Genomic DNA, 18,217 nt, shown 5'->3' with positions numbered 1-18,217 from the left:
ATGACTCATTATTAAGCTAAGGTGTTTCAGCCTTGCTTGTGTATAAAACACATAGGCAGCCGTGGCCATAGACAGACAGTGGCAGTAGAATGAGACTGTTCTGTTGTAACCTGAGGCAGAGGGCCCCCCAATGGTTTCTTGGGGCACATTATTTTGTGCTGTCACTAATGATATCTTAAATCGAACATGTAACTGCACACGATACATATAGAGAGATATTCAGAAACGCACTCATTGGCATCCTCAACTGGATAGATACAAATTACTGTGTCGGGATCCATGCAGCGGCAGGAAAAGAGATACTCTGCAGGTAGAAGCTTGGATCTGTGTAGAAATCGTAGGGGTTTAGTCACTGAAAGGAAAGGTTTTTTTTTTTTGTAGCGGTGCGGGAACAAAGACTTGCGTGGCATGATGGTCCCTCTACAGGACCAGTCCTATTGTTGGTCAGGATGGGTCCTTGAGACAATATGGGGACATATGACCTATGACATTCTTGGAGGCAGTAGATAGTAGAGATGCCTTTAAAGAGCCTCTTACAGTGACATGCAGCATCACACAGGCGTTTAAAACATCCTTCAGATGTAGGAAAGGGGAAGCATGGAAGCTCAATGAAAAAATGTTTCATAGTTTAAGTCTACACGTTGATGAAATAACTCCAATAATACAAAGAATAATGAATTACTACAGCTTATGTTCCGAGCCCAGCATATCGGGAAACATTTAGAGTGGTAGAGCGTAAGAGTAGTGCAGTTGTACGAAGCGCCTGTAGGTGGAGCGCCAGAGTCCCGCTGTGTTACAATTCAATGACGACCTGCACCAATGAGCTGTCAGCGTCGCGGCCCCGCCTTCCCGGGTGCGCCAGATACCCCTCGGCATGTCGCTTCGTCTCTCCGTACGGCTTCTACGGTGTGCATTAGGGGCCCGGTTATCGCCCAAGCCTGCCGCTTGTTACTGGTAAAAAAAGAACACACGTTAAATGATAGACGACCGATGACCGGAGTATGACTAGAATGCTTCATGGTTATTCAGGGGCTCGTATGACAGCCAATGGGAATGGCAGAGAGGGAGGTGGGCTGTCATTATACAGCACGACACAGCGAGTAACGGGGGCGGGGCTTATATGTATGATAACATGTATGATATAGCATCAGGGTGATCAGTGTCTTGCCCACACATGAGCATTGGGGAAGTCAGCTGACAGGCATGGCGCATCCCTAGCTTGGATGTGTGTTAAAGCTTTCAGGTGTGGTCCGTATGTAACCACTTATTAAGCAACAGCCAGTATGCAGTTCTAACAATATGATCCTCATTGACTAACCTGTGTTCAAGGAGGCATTTACATGTAAAGCCAATTGTGCACATGGAAGGATGTGGCATATTGGCTACTGCATTCACATCCTAGGTGATACTGGCTGGTTGTCAACCGATTGCAGCCCTGGCATTGCCTCCATATAAACTGCTGCTTGCTTTATATACTAATGACACCAATGGCTTGCCTACTTGGACCTGACATGCATTCATTAAACATTAACACACAGGGGTTATGTATAACGAATGGTGGTCTTGTCACTATAGTAACCAGGACAGGGTTTCGCTAGCTAAAACATTCCAGTTCGTTGCTATGGTGATAAGACTAGTTGTCAGACTTGTAACCACGGTGACTTTTTTTATACCATAGAACTTTCTATACTTGCATCGATAATATTTACCTGTAACTAGAAAATGATTTATTGTAGATATTGTTGCTTTGTGTATGGTCGCCATATTCTATAATACTTTCTGTCTGCAGCACTTCAGTGGTATCGGCAAAAGTGCAAGTTAATGGGGTCGGCCTACATTACCAGCGCGCGGGATCGGGAGATCACGCTATTCTGCTGCTTCCTGGGGCTTTAGGTGAGGAGCTGTATTATACCTATAGAATCACGAAAAGGATCTAGAGAGTTAACGTTTAACAGTGTGTTTGCCGGTCAGCCCCCCACTAAGCATTATAAAGGGGCAAACCCAACAGGATCCTGCATAATGCGGTGTTAAACCAGTGAGATTTCTCAAATGTCCTCTCAACAAATCACCTCCCCACCCGTGATTAGCGGACTAATTCCACTGAGATTTATGTTCTATTGTGATGCAATTTATGGCAAGTAGGGACTTTAGGATATATTCTAGCTCCTATGTAAAGTAAGACCGACAGGTAATGGAACCTATGTCTTTAGTGGCCACCTGGCACAAATTCCTAGTGGGCTATTAGCCAATAGGGCTTTACCAATAGCCCAGCTTCAGTGGCAGATCAGGTCCTGCATTGTGCGACCACTGGCTGGATACATGCAGCTACATGAGGCTAAAACCGTTACGTGTAGCTGTGCCTATCCAGCTGGTGGCCAGACGTGCGCCATTTGGCCTTAAAGTACCAGGGCCACTGGTCATCCCCAGTCTGACCCTGATGGTCAGTATTAAGAGAGACTCCCCTATATGTGCAATGCACAGTTATAAGTTACGCATCACAAATAAAATAAGCTGTGGACTCCACAAAGCACAACAAAAATGTCAACAGTTCGGAGAATATTTTTTAAAAATATTTGTTAAGAATTATGACTTTATTAAAATCACGATGATCCACAATTCAGAATACTATTTCATTAGTTTATCTTTTTTTGATGAGAACAGAGAAAAAAGAATGCTTTTAGAAGGTTTGGCTCCCTCTTACCATAGGCCAACCACATACAGCTAGGCGAACAATATCCCCGTTTGCGTGCAGTGAATGAATTGTGTTCCTCTGTGATTTTATCCACGCTAAGGTTACGTTAGCTAAAAGGCTTGTAGGTCGGTGGCATTTGAGGACATGTTCGGAAATCCCTGCTGACCTAGTTAACATATGGGAACATATTACCCTAAAGGGACACATTTAACTAATAATAAATGCTACAAGGTTCAGGTACTTCTATTGTTGCTGCCCGTGGGGCTACGTGGATGGTAAACATCTCTGTTGTACCTGTTGTTAACATCAGTGTCTCTAATAGTGGCCCAACTCATTTTGTTCCTTGTGCCAGTCTGTTTTAGGGTTTGTTTTTTTTGGTTACTTTATCATTCTGTAAAGCACAATAAACACAGGTAAAATTAGAAATTTTGGCAGAAAATGATGATGCAGTTACCATAGCAACCGATGGAATATCCTATATATATATATATATATATACCGGTATATATATATTATATATATATATATATATATATATATAATATCAACATCTACCGGTATATATATATTATATATATATATATATATACGGTATATATATATAATATCAACATCTAGTATATATATATATATATATATATATATATATATACTAGATCTTGATGTCACTTATGTCACTAAGGAAGATATGCTATAGGCATCCCATGGGAGAAGTAATGTTTTAGGCCTAAAAGGGCACGGTTTCTCCCCGTGATTTAATATCTTAATCAGGACAGGTCTGAGACAAAATGACACCCCAGGTAAGAATACTCTGTTATTTTATTTTTACTTATTTTTCTTCCTAGGAAGCAGTAAAACAGATTTTACCCCACAGCTCTCATCCTTGAATAAAAGGCTCTTTACAGTCATTGGGTGGGATCCTCGGGGATACGGATGCTCCATCCCGCCAACACGAGACTACCCTCCAGATTTTTTTGAAAGGGATGCAAAAGATGCCGTAGATTTAATGCAGGTAAATGTGTTTACGCCACAGCTATCCATTCCTCCACAATATTATTATAATTTTCTTACAGGTTTAGTATTTTGCGCGTATATTTTGCGCGTTTCCTCTCTGGCGCTCACATGTAAGGATTATCATCATTTTTTGATTTTCTCTTTAGTATCACTTTTATCCAGGGGCCATGTCACTTATAAAAGAACAGTAATTCCACTCTTAGCTGTTAGTTTTCAAATAAAAAGCAAATTGTGTGACATTTCAGAGCGCCCGTGTTGTTACCCCACTACAATTTTAAAGCCATTACTTTGTGGGACGTGATGAATCGGAGAGAAAGCGGTCCTTAGTATTATGTATTGGCACATTAGATTTGGGCTACGATGTTTGAATGAATTGTACACTTGGTGTGATCTCTTCCTGATGCTGGGGAATTGACAGCAGGAGGTCCGCGCTTTAATCATCGTGCATGTCTACAGCCTCCAGGTCCTGATGACTTTTCTAGTTCAGTAGTCTACTGTTTGCGGTTGGCTGGCGCTCATCAATAATCTCCTATGATGCTGACAATGTCCTTACTGCAACAAATGTTTTCACTTTTTTCAGAATCATGGTGTGCCATTGGGCCATGGAGCTTACACTCAGCTTTTTCCTTATGGTAGCTTGCGGGTCTGACCAGCAGCTAATGTAATTACTGTACCCACACTCAGATGCCAACCAGGGTAACTTGGTAGCATCCTCATTATGTGTGGACATATTGGAGATTACCGATACACATTTCTTTACATTACGCCGTCAGTTTAGAGGTTTTTCATGTGTCTTGTAAATATTTAGTTAATAGGTTATGTCGCACTTCAGGTTATTTATTAGAACATGGTTCTATTATAGTGAATTTCAATGTAGTAGTAAAATGGTTCCTTTCCTGAAGTGTGCTATCCATTTTTGTGTGCTAATTTAACTAAATTCAAAATGTTGTTCCCCATATCTGTGTAGAAGCTGCCACTTCTGTGTAACTGGATTGGCCACCAGGCATATGAACAAGTTGCGTAGCGAGGTGTGCTTTACTGGTCCCTGAAAGAAAGGCATTTCTGTAACTGTTAAAGGGCAGTCAGGGACAGATGTCTTTTTTTCAGGAATCAGTAAAGCAATTTTGCTCCAAATCACTGCATATTTATATCTGTGGCCCCTGTCTTCTGCATTCCCAAAGAAATCTCCTATTTTGCAGTATAATATTGAACCCAGAAGCCAGCACATTATCTCACCTACCATGTCAAGGCACCATGCGAGAGTTGAATTCCAAAATAAAAAGGATGTCCCTAAAATAAGACCAAATGGTTGTGTTCCCAAACCAAGTGGCAGTAAAAAGAGAACGGAAAGGCTTGATTTGCTCGGTAGGGTTCTCAAACCGACAAAGGGGTATATTTCAGTTAAAATTCACCTCGTGTTGGGTACCTTGAAGTGGTAACTAAGCTAATGTGCTCTGGTCAAAATACAGCACAGTCGCGGATATGCTCTTTATAAATAATCTGCAGGTCATGGGTAAATTGGGAGGGGGTTGTGTATTTAATTATAAGAAAATAACATGGCTGTCTCATTTAGTACCAGAGGCTTGCAACAATCCCACTTGATATGTTTTGCTATGTCTGCTAATAGGCTCTCAATTTCAAGAAGTTCTCTTTGCTTGGCTGGAGTGATGGTGGCATAACTGCACTTATAGCAGCGGCGACATACCCTTCCCTAATCAACAAACTTGTTATCTGGGGAGCCAATGCCTATGTGTCTGAAGAAGACTTACGACTTTATGATGGTAAGAGGTGTGTGTATATATATATATATATATATATATGTATGTATGTATGTGTATATATATATATATAGTGACTATGTACATTATATCATAGGGATTCTGCAAGCATTAAGTGGAGATGGAATGAGTTTTGTCATTGCCAGCCCAGGGTTTTGCTGGATAATCCAGTCTTTGCACTACCACTGGCTGCACAGCAAGCAGTAGCCTCACTGTCCAAGCTTCTGTATGCAGGAGGCAGATGCTTACAAGGGTCATATGATGCCACCTTGCAGTTTCACATTAAATGTATATTTGAGTTAATTTTGCACATGCTCCCTGCGTACTTCTTAGACAGTATAATTCACGTTCTAGTCAGTGGGACAAGTAGCAGCAAATCACGTGTATACCATCTGAACACTACTGTTTAACGTACATTCGATTGGCTACTGCTTCGATGACTTCACCGGCCAGTGCTACTGATCATGTACATGAGGATTACATTACTCGTTTCAGTATAGACAGCCAGCAGGAGATGGTAAACGAGACACAAGTCTTATTTTGTAACTTAAGTAACGTAAGAATACCTGCACCAAAGATAAAATAAATTTTCACCCAAAATTAACCCAAATATACATTTAATGTGACAGATGTCTCATTTTCTACATTGGAATCCATTCCATTACAGACATAAAGTAGTACTGAACATGGTCAGTGTGACCATTAGTATAGATCACACCCAGAGAATGAGTTCTTCTAGGTCCCAGATAGAATGCTGCCATAAGTCTGTGATATCCATATTGTCAGGATTTTGCATAAGTTGGTGGTAATGTATAGAAAGATATATGTATAGATTCTTTCTGACTGGGCCATTCCATTTGATGCTGTGGTGATAACACTCCAACAGAATCACTTTTTATACATAACTGCCATTGTGTAATAGTACAGCCCTTTCCTAACTGATAAATCTTCCTGAGGATCGTGGCCTTCTAGGATAAAGATTACTGGCAGTGTGACTTATACACTGTTCTGTAAACAATGGATCATTTTAAATGTTCTAAAATGTATGTTTAATATAGAAATCGGTGGCTGTTGTATTCAACAAAAGATGTTTGTATCGGCAGTGCTTTCATTGCTTAGTACAAAATAGTAAAAAAAATATTAGTAAAAAAATATATTTTGTAATAAACAGAATACATGGGTTTATTATAAAACATTAAATTACAATCCAGGGGTATGTTTTTTTAATTAGTTACCATGTGATCTCTCTTGGCAGATAACTGTATCATTTGTGATATATTTTACCTGTTATGTGTTTCACAGCTGTAAAAGATGTATCAAACTGGAGTGACAAGATGAGGAAGCCTATGGAGGATCTTTATGGAGAAGAGTACTTTGTCAAGACATTTAAAGCATGGGTTGACTCTATGAGTAATTTTGCTAGCAGACCTGGCGGTAAAATATGTTTACTACTTGTCCCCTCAGTGCAAGAATCATCTCCACCCAGATAAAAATAATAAAAGCACTGAATTTCATGGGGAACATTGAGGCTATGCTTCAAAGCCTGCAATGCATTACATTTGCGGTTGACATAGATGTAGTTGCACCTTTGTCCTGCAGCAGAAATAACTAAAAGGGAGGTGGATAGTTCCTTCCCTCATCCTGCATTCCTCCACCAAAGGGCAACATATATTTTAACCCCACATCCCAATGGCCACTGGATGAGTAAGGGGTATGGACTGGCTCTTTTTTACATGTGGTGGGAGAAGTGGGGTGCTCAATTTTTTTAAAGGTTTTTCCCAAGTGCTTCTCCGAGTTACATGCGAGGGCATGTGAGTGTATGTAAGTCAAGTCACTTAAGATGCACAGAGCCTTTAACTTGACTGACAACTCAAATTGTAGAGTAGAGACCCAAATATGATAAGTTACATTTGGTGGGGGTAAAATAATGTATTTTGTTGCGAAACTTGTCTATTCACCATAGCAACCAAATGCTTCTGTTGTTATAACCGTCCCATTGGTGCTCCCCGTGACGTTTCATGTCGACACTTTAGTAATCTTCATAATATTTAGAAGTTCCTTTAAAATGGTAGGAAACTTCTTACCTACAGTCATGTTTTCCAGATTTATAATGTTAATGGATCGCATTTGGTAAAAATTTAAAACAGGAAAACCAGTAACTATGTTATTCTAATGGGTTTATTCAACAGGTAATATTTGTCAACACCTTCTTCCCTTCATTGAGTGTCCAACTTTGATCATCCATGGACTGAAGGATGCAATGGTCCCACTCTTTCATGCTCACTTTTTACACCAGCAGATAAAAGATTCAAGGTGAGAATATTATCTGTGCTGTGTTCTGGATTCATCTTTACTTCACTGATTGACGGGTAAGAGGAAGCATGCACTGTTTTATGTTTGTGGAGGGCAGTCAGGATCATCAAAATACTGTGAGGACTGATGGATATATGCATTAAAATATCTTTTATGTGATTTAGCCTTGGACCATTCCTGGAGCTTTTAAAAATTGCAGTAAAATTGCTTTTTATGAAAGAGAAGTGACTCAGAACATGGCTGCAATAACATTAATGGAAAGAGTATCTTTAGAGCCAACTTTCATGGGTTTTTATGGGTGCTTACTAGGATATTTAAATGCACACAACTCCTTTTAATGTTTGAGTGTCTTTATTGCCTAGACTTACTACCCTTTTTATAGTATATGCTGACATGTTATTAAAAATAGGTGTATAGCATCCCCAAAAGCGTACTAATAAAATGATATGATTGTATATATCTAGAGTTGTCTGTTTTTGAGTAGATTGCGGAGAGCGTGTCTTGCACATCCCAGAACAAATGCTTTTCTCTAGCCTACCCTCAATTACTTTACAGTGTGAGATCATGCATTATATTCTCCATGTTAAAACCTTTTATGTCACCAGTCACATGGTGTACTCATCCATCTTGGAATACCATGGTGGTTTGTTAATAGCAGTAGTTCAAAAACTTAATGTGTAACATAAATGCCATTTTATTAGTTACTCTTTAGCAAAATGTCATAATGTTTTCTTACTTGCGAAGCTTTACATTACTTCTGCACTGTTATTATCCTGTCAACCATAGAATTGTCTCCATTTCTTTTTACAGGTTGCATATAATGCCAGATGGCAAGCATAATCTTCATCTACGCTATGCAGAGGAATTCAACAGACTAGTAGAAGAATTTCTTTTGGCAACACAGTAGTATTACACAGCCAAAGGCTAGGCAACTGCTTGATCCATTTTATATAATTAATAGCTGATGTATTTTTTTTTTAATTGGGACTGAATATGAATTTTGTTTGGTTTTTTTTATGTTGAATTGATAATGTTTATGTTCTCCTTTTTGAGAAAAAATGTGTTATTTAAATTATTATATATGAAATAATGATGATACATTTTCCAGAAAAAAATAGCTGTGCTAAAATATTTCACTTTTAACTCATACGAGCCCCATAACATATTTTTAACATGCTTTCTTCTTATTTATATGGTCACCATAAAAGTATTACATTTAGTTGAGCTGGCATATAGGTATATAGGTATATTAAGCACCGAATGCACTGTTCATTATTTCACAAGGGATTAGGTTCAGGTGACACCCTAATTGTGAACAAAAAAAAGCTTTACATTAAAATATTGTGGTTTACCACTATGAACAGCCACTTTTATCTTTTGACAGGCCTGTTTTAGAACATTTCAAATCAATAAACCATTTTTAAACAGATTGGGGAAGAGGTTTTCTTGGTTGATTTTCCAGCCTATATAATCCTTCTTATAATGAGTTTGCTTTGGAAATACATCATTACTGTCAAACTACAGAACAGCTGATTTCCAATGACAAAAACACCGCTTTATGGCTAACTTTGAGATAACGAAGTGGTTTTCTTTTAAGTAGTACAGCACACCGACCCACTCTTCCGGTAAAAACTAGGTTACCAAGTAGTACCAGCGTGATAACTGTATAGTGGAATGTTATAATATATGGTTACGATGAGCTGCTTGAACCATCCGTGTGAAACAGGAGAGATCTTGCAGAAATATTCTGTTATTTAAGAGTAAGATCTAATGTATACTTATGTTAATGATCCTTGTCATAAGCATAGAGAGTAACGGTGAGCAACATACTGAATAGCAATAAAATTGTTGTAAAATATATGTTTCCTGTCTTAGAGGATGGTATGGAGCAAACATGTTTCCAGTTTTAACAGATAAAGGAAGATGTATACGCGGATTGTCTGTCCCTGCTCTTATGGATGTGTAGAAGAACAATAAATCTTTGTGGTTATAACGCACGTACTGGCGTCTTTATGTGATTTAATTCGGACAGCGCTGCCTAATCTGCTCTAGATGTTTCTTTGATATACAAGAAGATAGTTGTGTGTGTTGTTTTCACGGTGTGTGTGGTAATTGTGATACATTTATATAACAAGGGGTTGAATCACGTGAGCTTTCAAGACCTCAAAAGGTTCCTTCCTTACATCTAGGGATGACGATGAAAGCGTGTGTGATGTTACAACTTGTTTGTCTGTAGTATACATGTAATAAAACAGGATAATTCTTTTTAAGCTCCATTTTCTATTTCAGTATTACAGAATGTGCCTGTGTGTATGTTGAGTACAATATATAAATATATAAGCCCATAAAGATATTATTATGCCATTCGATAAATAAAAAGGACAACAAAGAGCACACAAATACTTTTTTATGATCCAGTGAAAAAAAAACATCTAAGAACATTAAAGATCACTTCTACAATCCTCCTACAGAGAGTTGTGGGCATTTTTTTTTTTCAAAATTAGAAGAGGTTCTAAAACAGCATCTGTAACTTTGACATTGTAAAGGGTAAAAAAATGATTCTGTCATTGTTGACACCAGAAAAAATAAAAAAAACAGCAGCATGCTTGAACACACTTGTAAGATGATGTACCGGCTAAGTAAAAACTGTGCCTTTTTATCTTTCCTAAAAATATTTTCCTTTGTTAAGTCATCAAGCTTCATCTTCTCCTTCTTCTTCTTCAAATTCACCTTGCTCATCAGCTGTGGCATCTTGGTACTGCTGGTATTCCGATACCAAGTCGTTCATGTTGCTTTCAGCTTCAGTGAACTCCATCTCATCCATGCCTTCACCAGTATACCAGTGCAAGAAAGCTTTACGGCGGAACATAGCTGTAAACTGCTCAGAAATTCTCTTGAATAGCTCTTGGATGGCTGTGCTGTTGCCAATAAACGTGGCAGACATTTTGAGGCCTCGTGGTGGGATGTCACACACAGCAGTCTTCACATTGTTAGGGATCCATTCAACAAAATAGCTGCTGTTCTTATTCTGGACATTGAGCATCTGCTCATCAACTTCTTTCATGGACATTCTTCCTCTAAAGATAGCAGCCACGGTGAGGTAGCGCCCATGGCGAGGATCACATGCTGCCATCATGTTCTTAGAGTCGAACATTTGCTGCGTTAGTTCTGGCACTGTTAGTGCACGGTATTGCTGGCTGCCACGACTGGTTAAAGGAGCAAAGCCAGGCATGAAAAAGTGCAATCTTGGGAAAGGCACCATGTTGACAGCTAATTTTCGCAAATCTGCATTCAGCTGGCCTGGGAAGCGGAGACAGGTTGTTACCCCGCTCATTGTTGCAGAGACAAGGTGATTGAGATCGCCATAGGTTGGCGTGGTTAGCTTTAAAGTGCGGAAGCAGATATCATAGAGCGCCTCATTGTCTATGCAGTAGGTTTCATCTGTGTTTTCCACCAACTGGTGGACAGAGAGCGTTGCATTGTATGGTTCAACTACAGTGTCTGACACTTTCGGAGAAGGCATCACGCTGAATGTATTCATGATTCTGTCTGGGTATTCTTCTCTAATCTTGCTTATCAGCAGTGTGCCCATACCAGACCCAGTGCCACCACCAAGAGAATGGGTTAATTGAAAACCCTGCAGGCAGTCACAGCTTTCAGATTCTTTCCTCACAACATCTAAAACTGAATCCACCAGTTCCGCTCCTTCTGTGTAATGACCCTTCGCCCAGTTGTTCCCAGCTCCACTCTGGCCTAGGAAGACACAAATATACAAGAACCTCTATAGAACCGTTTACTATTGAACCAAATAGTGAGTTACTAATCTTTTCTTCCAGTTTATATTCCGGACTGTGAGCACAAACCAATGCGGTATGTATTAGAAATGTACTCAGAACCTGCGCTAACACGAGGAAGTCACAATATTTGTCACAATTTTAAAATATTTATATTTTACATATATTTATTAACTGCCAATATGTTCATAAACGTATAATATGAGATACCTACCAAAGACAAAATTGTCAGGTCTAAATATCTGTCCAAACGGTCCTGACCTGACAGAGTCCATGGTGCCTGGCTCCAGATCCACAAGGATTGCACGAGGTACATACTTATTACCTATAGACAAACAAAGGATTCTGTGTTAAACCTAAGGATAAATAATGTGTTTGAAAAAGCCACCTCCACGTATTTATTTCCCATCAATCGACTATATATATATATATATATATATATATATATATATATATATATATATATATATATATATATATACACACACGTATTTGGTATTTTTTCCCCTTTATTGAAAACACACTGCTTCTGATGTTAATTCACATAGGATTACCAGTGGCCTCGTTATAATACACATTGATCCTTTCTAGTTGCAAGTCGCTGTCTCCATGGTAACTGCCGGTAGGGTCAATACCGTGTTCATCACTGATAACTTCCCAAAACTGACAAAAAAAAAAAGAAAATTGATTGGTCACGCACATAGTTAAAATAAAAAAGCTGTACAGATTAAATGCTTGGAAAATCATTTGATTTTTACATTTTGCCCAATATTCTTTTTCTGTGACTGTTCCATACATTTTTTAATTTTCTACTAAAGAACCACACCCTGTTCAATGAACCGATTTCACATTGCGGTCTGTAGTAGACATAGGCTATGAAATATAAGGTATTATACATTATTTCTGGACACAGCTTTTGTTGTATGTTAATGTGCGTACCTTTGAGTGTAATAAAAGAATGGAGTATATCCTCATAAAGATACCAAATAATTAGGATTTATCATCGGATAATGGATATATTGCGTCTTCAGTTAGAAATGCCAGATTTTATTTTTTACCAGAAGGCATTATTTATTTGAACGATCATTTGTTCTTTATTGTCTATATAGGCAGCCTGCAGGAGTCTCTTTGTGTGATTATGGAGAGTGTTTCAAAGAATGGTAGATGTTTCTCCAGTCTTAACAATACAATGATTAATTATCTCGGGTCATCACCCCATGAAAGAAGCTCCCTTAGAACGTCTGGTATAAAAGACATTCATTCACATCTCCTCCGTAACCCAGGGTGGGAAAGGTGTCTGGAAGAAGGACCCCACCCCACAGATGTAACAAAGAGCAGTGGTACTGGGGCTAACGCACAATCTATTGCCCCCCTGGAAAACCAACAGATCTGTGCAGCCCATCAAATATTATTTTATAGAAGCAACTCCATATACATCTCAATGCATAAGGGAAATCTCCAACATATATGTTGTTTTAAAAACGCAGTAGTGTTTTTTGATCGATCTGTTTTTTTTTTTGACATTTTTTAAAGAGAGGGTAGGGACACATCTCTCTGGCACTCAGGGAGTTAAGAGTATTAGGTGCCTGTGGATGAATAATTCATGGAGCGATCTTATTACTAGCAGAGCGCACACGGAATGACAATGAGACAAGCAGTCGTATTGGGACTAGGGAGGCAAACTCTGGGCAAGCAGATCCACCCGTTGCCCTGCAATGTGTGCTCAGAACAGCAGATATTCGGGTTCTTACCTTGGCACCGATCTGGTTGCCGCACTGGCCAGCCTGGATGTGCACGATTTCACGCATGGTTCTTTAATCTATTGTGCAGGGAAGCTCGGTGATAACGTGATGGATGCTGCAGCCCTCTCCGGTCTTGTTGCTTTGCCTTCCCTGTTGGTTTTGGTCCTGCGCTCTCCGGTGATGGTGTCTGGGCTGACAGATCCCCTTTCTTCTCCCTTTTATAAATAGTCTGGGCAGGGAGGATGCAGACCCCGCCCACTGCTGCTCTCCCATTCTCTTTCGCTGGATGATGTAATGCTAGAAGGAGCACATGGCGTCATCAGGTGGAACACAGGAGCCAATGGGTGAGTGAGAATTGGGTGGGTTGGGGTGCTCCATTGTCTCTCCATCGCATTAGACTGAAAAAGGGTGGAAGAGGTAATGGGCTTTAATGAGAACAGTGGTTTCACAGAAATGCATGTGAAATAGCATTTGGAAGCTTTTACCAGTCCCCACCAGAGCAGTCAGCAAATCTTTACTGGAGGTTCACTGACATGAATAATGCAGGAGAGAAAAATGCTGGATTGGAAAGCCCACCACCCATTATTCCCACCCTATCATTTAGATGTAATGGGATGGGAACGATCCAAGGTGCCAGCTGATCGCACACAAGGGAATACAGTACAAATTCCGCTGAAGCCGATTCAACACATCGCTTATTGTATAATAAGTTAGACATTGCCCAGACATGCAATATTTGGGTTACGGGGTGTCATTTGTTAAACCGTGAGACTTTTTCTCTAGGAACAGAGAATTTGACGGCAGATGAGAACGAAATGGCTCATCTAGTCTGCCTGTTTTTCCTTCTTGAAAGACTTACACCTTAATCAGTCCTTTGTCTTGTCTTAGATTCAGAATAGCCATATGCCAGTCTTAACCTCTACCCCCTATGCTGGGACGGTTTCCCAACTATTTGGCACCCACTCAGTGAAGTAAAATGTGATTTTACAACCAATCACAATTTAGAGTAAGGACAAAATAAAAGCACTTCTGCATAAAACAGCTGTTGCCATGACTAGCGCAAACCATAGATAATGTCTACATAACATTCACTCAGAACTCTCAGAGTTTGGCCATGAGCCTCAGGATTTTAAAAGCAATCTCGGGGTCTCTGAGATTAGCTAGATTCTCAGATGGTTCTCATGGTTTTCTCTGGGGTATCTCATGTTTGCAATCCTACTTAAATACAGATGAATTCATTCAGAATCTCTTTACCTCCATGATTTTAGTAAAGGACCGCTCAGAATAGGCAAAGTGTCCTTACAAGGACACCAGTGTCCGTGGCAAGGTTTGTGAAGGTCCATAGAACATCATTAACCTGTCCACCACAGACTCCAGTAAATGTCCACCATGAGCAATGTTGGTGCCGACCCCTGAGACCGCTATTAAAATAATTTAGAATAATGAGCCTTAGGGTCAGCTTGTATAGGTTGAAATATTCAAACTGACAAACAAGAATAAGGCAAAGAGGTCCTTTTTACAATAACAATAAGTGATCTTCAAATTAATCTGCTGTCTGTAATACCCCTGTTATCCGATCTCACAAAATGCATGCAGCATCTACTTACCTTTGGTTACAGACATCTTTGAGTAACGAGTGTAGCAGGAAAGTTGGTGAGGAAATCACATAATTCAGTGTGGTTTAAGCATAGGAGTAAGAAACAGCTCATCCATCCTAATTTTGGTGTCATTTTTAAAACCAAAAACATTTATAATAACATAGAAATCAGGGCTGTCCAGTTGGTGTCTATGGGGCAGGAGCAGCTGAAAAGGTTTTGCAGGACCTTAAGCCTGAAATATGTTCTTCTGTATCGCAATATTGTCCTAAAGGAGATATGTTGCTTACCATAAAAAGCTATGCAAACATCATGTTACATTTTATGATAGAACTATTCTCATCCACAGCTGGCATCTGCCCCTGTGGTTGCCCTTCTGTTTCTTGAATGGTTGCTCATTTAGGGTAATCTAACTCTTTCTTAATAAAAGGGTTTATTTAGATATGATACATCCGTAGATCCCACACAGATTACAAGTAAACTCTTCAGCTAATAAATATCAGTAATAGATTGTCCAACCAATACTATTTTTTATTATATTGCACATAGACACACGTGCCTGTTGTGCTCTAGAAATGAATAGATCTAGAGCTCATACGTAATACAGATTTGCTTTCTAGAACAGGAATACTTTAGGCAGCTATTTGCTGGGTTACAAGCAGACATCTTTTTTTTTTATTTGACTGCAGCAGAGGAGGGGTGAATGAGCACACAAAGCCAGAGGAGATGATAATGAGATGCTGACGCTTCACACAGTGCATGGTGAGAAGGATGACTTTGCTGGAAATAATTGCTGGTAGAAAAATGTCTCTCTACTCGCCTCCCTAAACATGGAGACAGAAGGCTTGTGATATGGTTAGAACGTGGTATTTTAAATAGAAATGGTTGGTTCCTAAACAACCAGGAGTGTCAGACGGTTCTCCGGTGCGTTACTAAAGGAGCATGCTGTGGGTACTGCTTCAGATTCTACTAACAATGGCCACAGTTAGACACCAGCTAGGTAGCTAGCCACAGTATCCAAAATTCATCTTTGGAACTATATATGTATCTGAAGATTCTGGATGAGTTCATAGGCTAATAGCCAAAACAAATCAAAGAAATGATTACCCAACTGATATTGATGATGTCACAGAGCTGCATGAAAAACAACTGTTTGAGTGCTAGAGTACTTCACTGTAAACTTTTGACAATATAGTAGATAGGACATATCATAAGGATAATAAGTTCATTCCAATTAGAATACTATTAGTTTGTAAACCATCAACGCAATGAAATGTTATTTTAGTGTAATAAATGATTCCCTTTTTTGTATTGTAAATATTCATTTCTGTTACAGGGCGTGGTAGCATCATAATCTCATGCCTTGCCTGGCATTGCAGTCTATACTCCCCCAGCTGTTAGCGTTAAAGCAAAATTGATGATCTAACTGTGAAGTCTCTCTGAATATTCTGAGTATCTATTACAGCTCTTGTTTTTAGTGTGGCACACTCCGCTTCTATCATCTCTGTCTGGCTCATGGTTGATGCTCTAGACTATGATAATCCTTACACGCCATAATGTTTATTATTATTATTATTATTTCTCCACATGTTCAACTTAACCCCTTAAGGACAATGGGCGGTCCCTAAACCCATTGAAAACAATGCATTTTGTACGGGCTTTGTCATTAAGGGGTTAATGATCTTCATATTCTTCAAGTGTCAAGTTGCTGAAAAATAACTGCTAGTTTATTGTATATGTAGCTTGTGTAGTAATGTGTTTATGGGTGTAATTCAGTGTCTTTTTATTTTCCTCTGTTTATCTCATCTATATTATATGAAAGTGAACCGCGCCTTAAATCCTCTGTCTGCTTTTTGTGTACAGTGAGTATTCATCATTTTACATGGACTTCCTTTTAGTCACAATAATTATTAGTAATCATTCTGATGGCACTTCCCTTGTTCCAGTAAGATTCTCAGTGATTACAGCAGGGGCGGACACCCACAATAGGCTCTATCCCAACCCATCATCATCATTAACACATTGACTCTAACAGGAGACTCGGTGCATTTTTATATTGTGCAGCCAGCCGTATTGCTGCTTAGCAGCGTGGTTGTGTGTTGACATTTAAGATGCTGGCATCCCCTCTCCTCTTACTACAAAAGTCCAGTGACTGAGAGAGCAGGTAGGAGGGCCAGGGAGTAATCCTCCTCCATAAGATTATTGATGACAGAATAGTCTTTCAGCAAGCTGAGGATCAGTGATCTGTTCCCTCCTCGGGATCAGGCAGTATCTAACAGACCACAAAACATCCTTAGCACAACATACTAGGCATCTGTCTTTTTCAGGTAATCACACAGAGGTTGCCACTGAAAAAGCATATGATAAATGGAGTGATAGGACAGCGCAGGATGATTGTGCAACCAAATGGCTAGTCCATCTCCAGATAAAGTAGGGCAGCATTTTAATTGGGCTGGTGGCATCAATACACAAGCGGGTAGCTGGGGCCATTACATAAATCAATACTAAAGAGAGGGGGAGGCTAGGGGCATGAATACACATAGTGCTGGTTAGGGGCAATACACAAGGGGCAATACACAAAGCAGTGTGGAATTTTTTTTTTTTTTTTTTTTAAATGTTATAGCTTAGCCGTCCGGATGTGGGTGTTTGTGTGGCCTGTCCTGGTGGGTTTGTGTGTCGGTGTGGCAGAGCCTGTACTGGTGTGTGTGTGTGTGTCTGGGTGTCGGTGCGGCAGAGTTTGTCCTGGTGTGTGTCTGGGCGTCGGTGTGGCAGAGCCTGTCCTGGTGTGTGTGTTTGGGTGTCGGTGTGGCAGAGCCTGTCCTGGCGTGTGTGTCTGGGTATCGGTGTGGCAGAGCCTGTACTGGTGTGTGTGTCTGGGTGTTTGTGTGGCAGAGCCTGTCCTGGTGGGTTTGGGTGTCGGTGTGGCAGAGCCTGTCCTGGTGTGTTTGGGTGTCAGTGTGGCAGAGCCTGCCCTGGGGTGTTTGGGTGTCAGTGTGGCAGAGCCTGTCCTGGTGTGTGTTTGGATGTCGGTGTGGCAGAGCCTATCCTGGTGTATGTGTCTTGGTGTCAGTGTGGCAGAGCCTATCCTGGTGTATGTGTCTTGGTGTCAGTGTGGCAGAGCCTGTCCTGGTGTGTGTGTTTGGGTGTCGGTGTGGCAGAGCCTGTCCTGGTGGGTTTGGGTGTCGGTGTGGCAGAGCCTGTCCTGGTGTGTTTGGGTGTCGGTGTGGTAGAGCCTGTCATGGTGTGTGTGTGCCTGGGTGTTTGTGTGGCAGAGCCTGTCCTGGTGGGT

The 18,217-nt window shown here is 40.2% G+C and overlaps 2 protein-coding genes across 3 annotated transcripts; one reads left to right on the top strand and one right to left on the bottom strand.

Moving 5' to 3' along the window:
- Positions 1–815: 815 nt before the first annotated feature.
- Positions 816–8,851, top strand: BPHL (biphenyl hydrolase like). Of its 2 annotated transcripts, none has more exons than XM_053465986.1 (7): positions 816–954; positions 1,790–1,893; positions 3,538–3,704; positions 5,334–5,487; positions 6,787–6,918; positions 7,674–7,797; positions 8,608–8,851. In XM_053465986.1, exons 1-7 carry the CDS (start codon positions 875–877, stop codon positions 8,702–8,704), a joined length of 858 nt encoding a protein of 285 aa, XP_053321961.1. In that variant the 5' UTR covers positions 816–874; the 3' UTR covers positions 8,705–8,851. The 2 variants fall into 2 exon arrangements, with proteins under 2 accessions (XP_053321961.1, XP_053321962.1); XM_053465987.1 differs by lacking the exon at positions 816–954 and adding an exon at positions 1,153–1,243.
- A 1,337-nt stretch (positions 8,852–10,188) lies between these two features.
- LOC128496376 (tubulin beta-2B chain) lies at positions 10,189–13,542 on the bottom strand. The gene is made up of 4 exons (XM_053465985.1): positions 13,343–13,542; positions 12,146–12,254; positions 11,806–11,916; positions 10,189–11,550 (listed from the first exon to the last, which is right to left on the bottom strand). Exons 1-4 carry the CDS (start codon positions 13,397–13,399, stop codon positions 10,490–10,492), a joined length of 1,338 nt encoding a protein of 445 aa, XP_053321960.1. The 5' UTR covers positions 13,400–13,542; the 3' UTR covers positions 10,189–10,489.
- Between the last annotated feature and the right edge of the window lie 4,675 nt (positions 13,543–18,217).

Source organism: Spea bombifrons, chromosome 5, assembly GCF_027358695.1.
Source record: "Spea bombifrons isolate aSpeBom1 chromosome 5, aSpeBom1.2.pri, whole genome shotgun sequence".
NCBI classification, from domain to species: Eukaryota; Metazoa; Chordata; class Amphibia; order Anura; family Pelobatidae; genus Spea; species Spea bombifrons.
The sequence above is the reverse complement of the archived record's forward strand: the minus strand, read 5'-3'. Positions and strand labels throughout refer to the sequence as shown.

Coding starts and splice junctions, on each gene's coding strand:
- BPHL (XM_053465986.1), top strand. CDS start 875: ATGTCGCTTCGTCTCTCCGTACGGCTTCTACGGTGTGCATTAGGGGCC. Junction 955..1,789: donor AAGCCTGCCGCTTGTTACTG/GTAAAAAAAGAA, acceptor TTCTGTCTGCAG/CACTTCAGTGGTATCGGCAA. Junction 6,919..7,673: donor TTTTGCTAGCAGACCTGGCG/GTAAAATATGTT, acceptor TTTATTCAACAG/GTAATATTTGTCAACACCTT.
- LOC128496376 (XM_053465985.1), bottom strand. CDS start 13,399: ATGCGTGAAATCGTGCACATCCAGGCTGGCCAGTGCGGCAACCAGATC. Junction 11,917..12,145: donor GTATTATAACGAGGCCACTG/GTAATCCTATGT, acceptor GTTTGTCTATAG/GTAATAAGTATGTACCTCGT. Junction 11,551..11,805: donor ACCTGACAATTTTGTCTTTG/GTAGGTATCTCA, acceptor GTGTCTTCCTAG/GCCAGAGTGGAGCTGGGAAC.